The sequence below is a fragment of the Equus quagga genome, chromosome 17 (assembly GCF_021613505.1).
Source record: "Equus quagga isolate Etosha38 chromosome 17, UCLA_HA_Equagga_1.0, whole genome shotgun sequence".
In the NCBI taxonomy this organism is placed as follows: domain Eukaryota; kingdom Metazoa; phylum Chordata; class Mammalia; order Perissodactyla; family Equidae; genus Equus; species Equus quagga.
The window spans coordinates 14,696,063-14,703,684 of NC_060283.1; the positions used below are offsets into that span (position 1 = coordinate 14,696,063).

The 7,622-nt window shown below is 44.5% G+C and overlaps 1 protein-coding gene across 1 annotated transcript; it reads left to right on the top strand.

Moving 5' to 3' along the window:
* Nucleotides 1–2: 2 nt before the first annotated feature.
* MED19 (mediator complex subunit 19) lies at nt 3–6,853 on the top strand. Its single transcript, XM_046644117.1, has 5 exons — nt 3–251; nt 4,929–5,185; nt 5,348–5,444; nt 5,758–5,852; nt 6,048–6,853. Exons 1-5 carry the CDS (start codon nt 35–37, stop codon nt 6,114–6,116), a joined length of 735 nt encoding a protein of 244 aa, XP_046500073.1. The 5' UTR covers nt 3–34; the 3' UTR covers nt 6,117–6,853.
* The last annotated feature ends 769 nt before the right edge of the window (nt 6,854–7,622 follow it).

Genomic DNA, 7,622 nt, shown 5'->3' on the forward strand with positions numbered 1-7,622 from the left:
TAAACAACCAGACAGCGCCGGGGCGGAGGGGAAGATGGAGAATTTCACGGCGCTGTTTGGGGCTCAGGCTGACCCACCACCGCCCCCAACCGCACTCGGCTTCGGACCTGGAAAGCCTCCACCACCGCCTCCCCCTCCTCCGGGCGGGGGACCCGGCACAGCTCCGCCCCCCACCGCGGCCACGGCCCCTCCTGGCGCCGACAAGTCAGCGGCTGGCTGTGGTCCCTTCTACTTAATGCGGGAACTGCCAGGTGAGTACAAGGCCTAGCCGAAGCCAGCCAATCAGATCATAGCGAGGATATGATGGGCGTGGCTCTCAGCCGGCTGGTAGAGGTGAGAGGTAACCTAGGCAACGCGTGCCGGGACTTCGGGGCTCTAAGTTCGAAGGGCTCTGAGGATTCACCACCAAAGGGATGACATGAGTTCTTGTGATGGCTTGCGAACGGGAAGAGAATGCATCCCCATGACCATCTTTCACGCCTTATCAGGCCCCTGTCCCTCACACTGGCTTATGCCTCCCTAAAAACTATCCAGGGTTCGAGTTTGGAACGAGAGAGTCCGGATTTAACATCCCCGCGGATCTAAGGTTTTAGTTTCAAATCTGCGAAAAACTTGCTGTTGGTTTTGGGCATGTAGCCCTCCTCAGGGCCTCAGCTTTCCTCATCTGTTTGAAGAAGTGATTCGAATTGAACTAGATTCTTTCATTCAAAAAATTATTTTGTTGAGCACGTACTGTGTACTGAGCTCTGTTCTAAATGCTGAAGACACAGCTGTGAACAAGACTGACAAGATCTTTGCGTTTTTCGGAGTTTGTCAGTGAAGGAGGCAAAGAGTACACAAGGTAATATCAGATAATGGAGAAAACGTGATAAAGAATTGAGGGGGAGGCCGGCCGGTGGCGCAGCGGTTAACTCCGCATGTTCTGCTTCTCCGCAGCCTCGGGTTCGCTGGTTCGGATCCCGGGTGCGGACATGGCACCACTTGGCAAAAGCCATGCTGTGGTAGGCGTCCCACGTATAAAGTGGAGGAAGATGGCCGTGGGTGTTAGCTCAGGGCCAGTCTTCCTCAGCAGAAAGAGGGGGGTTGGCAGTAGTTAGCTCAGGGCTAATCTTCCTCAAAAAAAAAAAAAAAAATTGAGGAGGGAGAAATCCTTTAGCTGAAGCCATCAGAGAAGCCCTCTCTGAGGAGATTATGTTTGAGCTAAAACATAAGCGCAGCGGAAGCGCCATTTATGAATAGGAGAGACGGATAATTCTAGATACAGGAAATGAGATTAGAAGCCCTGATGTGAGAAAAAGCTTGGGATATCTGAGGGACAGAAGACCTGCTGGACTCCAGTGACGTGAACAAAAGAAAGAGTGATAGGAGGTGAAGGTGGGAGGAATAGGCAGAGGCCTTTTTAAGGCATTTAGATTTTAAGTTCAGGGGGAAGCCATTTTAACATAGGAGAGTGACATGGTCTGTTATTTATTTTTAATCCTTCAAGCAGCTACATTAAGAAACGAAAGTGGGAAAATCAGTCAAGAGTTACTGTTTAGGAGTCCAAGAAAGAGATGGTTTCGACTAGGTGATAGCAGTGAAGGAGAGAAGTAAATGGATGCAGGATAAATGTTTGAGGTAGAGCTGATAGGAATGAAGGACTGAATATAGAAGTGAAGGAGAGAGGAATTAAGGATGATTTGGAAATTTTTAGCTTGAATAATTGAGTGGATGGTAGTGCTGAGACCAGGAAAGAGCAAGTTTGAGGAGGTGGAAATCAAGAGTCGTTTTGGACATGTTAAGTCTTCAAGATGCCTTTCAGTTCATCCCATCCTACTGCTACATCAAGAGTTGAGGGAAGGGGCCGGCCCAGTGGCCAAGTGGTTTAGTTTGTGAGCTCCAACTTCAGTGGCCTGGGGTTTGCCAGTTTGGGTCCTGGGCACAGACCTACACACTACTGAGCAAGCCATCATCAACTCATCAAGCTGTGGCAGCATCCCACATAGAACTAGAATGACTCACAACTAGGATACACAACTATGTACTGGAGCTTTGGGGAGGAAAAAAAAGAGGAAGATTGGCAATAGATGTTAGCTCAGGGCCAGTCTTCCTCACCAAAAAAAGCGTACCTTAAAAAAAAAAAAGTTGAGGGAAATAATAATGAATATCAGTACAGTACTTTGAAGTTCATAGTGCAGTTATATATGTAATAGTATTGAATAGAGAGGCTGCCTTTCCTTTGCTTAGTTAGTGGTTCACATCTACCAGCAGTTTCTTTAACCTTACCTGTTCTGATTGTACCTATTTATATCAATCAGTTGATAGATATTGAATATCTGTTTTGAGCAAATGCTGGATGTGTAGGAAAGGGGACATGGGGTGAGAAAGGGAGAGAGATTAATAAGCCTGTTCCTTACTTTTTTTTTTTTTTTAAAGATTTTATTTTTCCTTTTTCTCCCAAAGTCCCCCAGTACATAATTGTGTATTTTTAGTTGTGGATCCTTCTAGTTGTGGCATGTGGGACGCCACCTCAGCATGACTTGGTGCGTGGTGCCATGTCCGTGCCCAGGATTCGAACTGGCAAAACCCTGGGCCACTGAAGCAGAGCGCGTGAACTTAAGCACTTGGCCACAGGGCCGGCCCCATGGTCCTTACTTTTAAGTGTATTTTACTTAGGGATACAAACTATGTTGTTTAAGGATAAAGTAGTGACTCTGTTTCTTGTCAAGGCCAAGCTCATTACTTTGTGGTCATGACTCACGACTATTAAGAACTACATGATGGTTTTCAAAATATGTCCCTTTTTATCCAAAATGACAGCAGGAATAAGTTGTCACTTGAGCTGGACCTTGAAGAATTCACATGAGTGAAGAAAATTAGGAAGAATTTTCCAATAATTAGGTCAATTTTCCTAAAAGGAATTTCCTAAAAAGAAACAATATGAGGGGTGTTTTTCTGAGGAGATGATGGCGACCCATTTGGATGGATCAGCAGCTTTGCAGAGGGGATTAGTGGTTGATCAGGCCCCGAAGCTAAGTCACAGTAAGATGTGTTTGACGGCAAATGCCAAAGGAATATGAGCTTTTTCCTGAGGGCAATAGGAAGCCACTGAGATTTCTGAACTGAGGAGTACTGCTCCTAAAAACATCTGGAGAATGTGGGTGCCATGTATTGAAACAGAGAAACCATGAGTAAGGTGAGGAAGATTTGGAGTTCAAAAAAACAAATTGAAGCTGCATGGAATTAAGTCAGAGGAAGTTGGAAAGGCAAGATTAGTTTTCAGGAGGGCTGGGGACAGAGATTTATAAGTCATCCTCATAGAACTGATTGTTCTATGAAGCTGGATGGACTCTTAGGTTAAAGAGTTGAGAAAAAGCACAGAGTGCCATCTCACCTGAGCCTTGAGCATAACCACCTGGCAGGAGGAGAGCTGAGAGAGGGGAAAAAATCAGGATACTGTTATGGCAGGAGGCACTGCTTAGGAGTTATGAGGAGAGGTACTGTGGCATTGGGTCTCCAGCCATTACGGTAGACATTCTTCTGAGATATTTGGCATGAAAAAACAAGGCAAAGAATAGGGTAAGGCCTAGAGGTCTGAGGGAAAGATTCCTTCTTCATTTAATAGTTATTGAGCACCCACTGTGTCTACTGTGTTGGGCACGAGGGATATATGAATGAACAAGACATTGTCGCTGCCCTCAAGGGGCTCACAGTTCAGAACCTGAGTTTTCCCAAGTGAATGATTATAAACAAGCCACTTTTGTCATTTGTACCCTTTGTGTTCATCATAACTCTAGATGAAGTTGTAGGCTAGATATGTCCACCCTTGCCACTGGATCCTTATTATATTACTAATAAGTTTATATTCTTTGAAAAAAGTCAGCTATGCAATATTTGTACTGATAATGCCTTGCATTTATATAATACTTTATCCTTTTGAATATGTTCTCATTTGAACCTTGAAAAAAAATTTAGTGTACTTAAGATAGTTATAACCCCATTCCATAGATAAGAGGAAACCGAGGCATAGAGGACAGCCAGAATTAGAATTCTAGTTGCCCAACTTCTGAGCAAACGTTTCTTTCTTCTAGGCAAAGTATTACAGCCGGTATGATGTGGAAGAATAAAAATGGTGATAAAAGTTAGGCAGCAGTAGCTAGAAAAATCTCCTGGCTGTTTTTCTATGTAAAGGTGATTAATGTTTCTTCCTAGTTAAAAAAAAAGGTGGGGGAAGGGCTGGCCCAGTGGCACAGCAGTTAAGTTCGCACGTTCTACTTCAGCAGCCCAGGGTTCACTGGTTCGGATCCCAAGTGCCGACCTACACACCGTGTATCAAGCCCATATATAAAGTAGAGGAAGATGGGCACAAATGTTAGCTCAGGACCAGTCTTCCTCAGCAGAAGGAGGAGGATTGGTGGCAGATGTTAGCTCAGGGCTAATCTTCCTCAAAAAAAAAAAGATCCTTGACAAGATACTCAAGCCATTGGGTCATACTTGGCCCTTAGCTTGGTTGTAGCTGAGCTGTGAGGTAGTAGTATCCTGGTCATGTCCGAGAGTATAATTTCTCACTAGTACATTTTATCAAAAGCACTCAGAACAATGTTTAGCAGGGAGTAAGCATCATATTATTCTGGTTAGTCTAAGAAGGGAAGAGTGTCTCCTTCATGGGGTTAGAGAAGTTTCCATCTCTGCCCTGTTTGGACTTTTCCCTATTTTTTTCTCGTTCCTATTCCAACCCACCATCCTATAGTATTTTATTTTTAGTATTTATCATGTTATTTACTTTTGCTGTTTGACTTTAAAAGTGAATTTAAATTTTGTGATTCACACTTACAAGATTCCTTATTTAGGCCAAAACATAGTCCTTCATTTTCCCTCAGGGTCAGTGACTTAAAAAAATTTTCTACTCTTGGGACTAATCCTGTTTTATTATTCTCCCCGTCCTCCAGGCAGCACAGAGCTGACCGGCAGCACCAATCTGATCACACACTACAACCTGGAACATGCCTATAATAAATTCTGTGGGAAGAAAGTGAAGGAGAAGCTAAGCAACTTCCTGCCTGACCTGCCGGGGATGATTGATCTGCCTGGTTCCCATGATAATAGCAGCCTCCGCTCCCTCATTGAGAAGCCCCCTATTCTTGGTGGCTCTTTTAATCCTATCACAGGGACGATGCTGGCTGGCTTCCGCCTCCACACTGGCCCGGTGAGTCCCCTCTTGGGGAGGAAAAAGGCAGATGGGGGGGCCTGAAAGGCACGGAGGTGGTTTTCCTGTCCAAGTCTGTTCCTTCGTAACTTACTGAGCAGAACAGATGATGGGAGCAGATGTCCTCCCTCTACTCACCTGGACTTTCTTTGGTTCCTTCAGTTGCCAGAGCAGTGTCGTCTGATGCACATTCAGCCTCCCAAGAAGAAGAATAAACACAAGCACAAACAGAGCCGTACCCAGGATCCTGTCCCCCCAGGTAAGAAGTGGTTCTATTCAAAGGCAGAAAACCTGACATTCTGAATGTGGTTCCACCTTCCTCAGTTAAAAGCCGAATTAAGTTCGCCATGGAGCCCTGGACTCCCAAATTCTCCTGACAAAAGAAACTGACGGAACAGTGTCTCCTGGGCAAGTAGCAACTTGCGACAGGGGCTTTAGCAGTGCCTCCATATCCTTTCTGGCCATTTGAAGAAAAGCAATTGCCCTTGTCTAGGGGTTGTCTAGTCTTCAGAGTTCCTAGCTATAGGGAATCTGGAGCTCTGTGGGTGATAGACACCTAATGTCTCCTACAGAAACACCATCTGATTCAGATCACAAGAAGAAGAAAAAGAAAAAAGAAGAGGATCCTGAAAGGAAAAGGAAGAAGAAGGAGAAGAAGAAAAAGAAGGTAAGGCAGGGGCTGGTTACTACAGCCCACTGCGTTCCCCAGTATCTCCCCCCTGTCCTAGGTGGAGTCCTTTGCCTCAGGTTGGACCCAAGGTAAAACCCCAGGCAGGTTCCAGTTTTCCTCTGGACAGCCCTGGTCAAAGCCAAGGCTACTTCCTAAGGTGTTCTCTTACCCCTCCTTTCTTGTCTTCCCCAGAACCGACACAGTCCAGACCACCCAGGTATGGGCAGCTCTCAGGCCAGCAGCAGCAGCAGTCTCCGCTAACAGGACCACTGGACTCTGTCAGAATGGCTTTTCCTGCCATACCTAACCTGATGACAAAAGCTGCCTTCCCGGCTCTTGGACACCGCCTGGGGAGCATCCCCTCTGGGTGGGACAGAAGCCAGCTCCTGCTGTGCTCGGTTAAGATTAATGCATTGTAAGAGAAGGGCCATGCTTTTCTAAGGCGCAGCCCAGTTGGCTTTCTCAGTGGACATCTCTTCCTTTCCCAGGAAGCCTTCTTTTCATCTCTTTTGTGCAATTTGTCTGATTTAGGACTTTACCTGATTTGTTAGGGTTTTTCTTTTTTTAAACAAATTGTGTTTACCAAACTGGCTGAAGAGTGGCTGCCTGTTAAGAGGTAAGTGCCTTTCCATGAGTCAGGGTTTAAGCCAAGGCATGCGAAGATCTGAGTGGATTTGGGTCTTGTCGTGTATTATTTGATCAGCAGAGAGGGAAACAACCAGAGTGAGATTGGGGAACATGGTCCAAAAGTGAGGCAGAGATTGCTAATACCTGTCCACAGCGTAACACTCTGCCCATAATGTTGAGAACCAAGCACCCGGATGATCTTCAGACTCCATCTGAAGAGCTGATCCAGTTAGGGCTCAACTGTCTTCTAGGTCACTTTTGTATTGAAACAGTAGCCACTGAAAAAGCACCCACAATCACCAGTGTATTTCAACAAGGTTGATTCTTGGTCAAGCCTATGATTTTTTTAAATAAACCTCTGGCAAGCAAAAGTAAATGCCTCTCTTGTCTGTATAACTTTTGACCTGCCTCATTCCTTAGTTAAGACAATGAAATTATCTGGCCAATGTGAAAACATTTCTAAGCTTTTAAGCAACAAATAGGCAGCCTAAACTAGCAAAATGTAAAATAAATCTGTTCAGTCTTTGCAGCAGGTCAGGTAACTGAAAATATCCATAAGAAAATCCAAGTTAATGTAATCTGACTTGAAGCTAAATTTGATGTACAACAGTTAAAATCTGTTGCTATGAGCCAAGGTTGTTCTTAGATCAACAGGCAGGAAACCACTCATTCAGCTCCAGTTCTAATCTAGGACTTCAGAGCAAGAGTTTATGTATTTAAGTTATGGATAGTGAAAATAAAGGATTCTGGCCAGTTTTCTGAGATTTAGTGTCTGAGGATGCCTATTTAAAATTAGGGCATAGCCTTTTGCTTTTGACAACTGGAAGAGAAAATATGAGAGATGAAATTGAACTGCCACCCATTTATCCCACCAATCTGCCTTTAACAGGCTTTCATACTTTGATCATCCACTGTGTCACCTTTGGCTACATCCAAAATGAGCTTTTCTTTCCAGAGACAAAATTCTCTATTAAGGAACATCTGTGTCACAAGTCAGGAGTTCTCTAAGCTTTGAGACAACAAGAAACTTTGGTGATTACAAAAGGTTTTTTCAGGAATTTTTGAAATAAATCTCTGAAATAAAACCAGTACCTGTTGTTTTAACTGTAGTCCTGCCTAAAGATGGGCCTGGACAAGAGA

Bases quoted from the DNA above. Each gene is read 5' to 3' on its own strand.
- MED19 (XM_046644117.1), top strand. From the start codon at position 35: ATGGAGAATTTCACGGCGCTGTTTGGGGCTCAGGCTGACCCACCACCG. The intron at 252-4,928 runs GTGAGTACAAGG...CCCGTCCTCCAG, and splicing joins CTTAATGCGGGAACTGCCAG to GCAGCACAGAGCTGACCGGC. The intron at 5,853-6,047 runs GTAAGGCAGGGG...TGTCTTCCCCAG, and splicing joins AGGAGAAGAAGAAAAAGAAG to AACCGACACAGTCCAGACCA.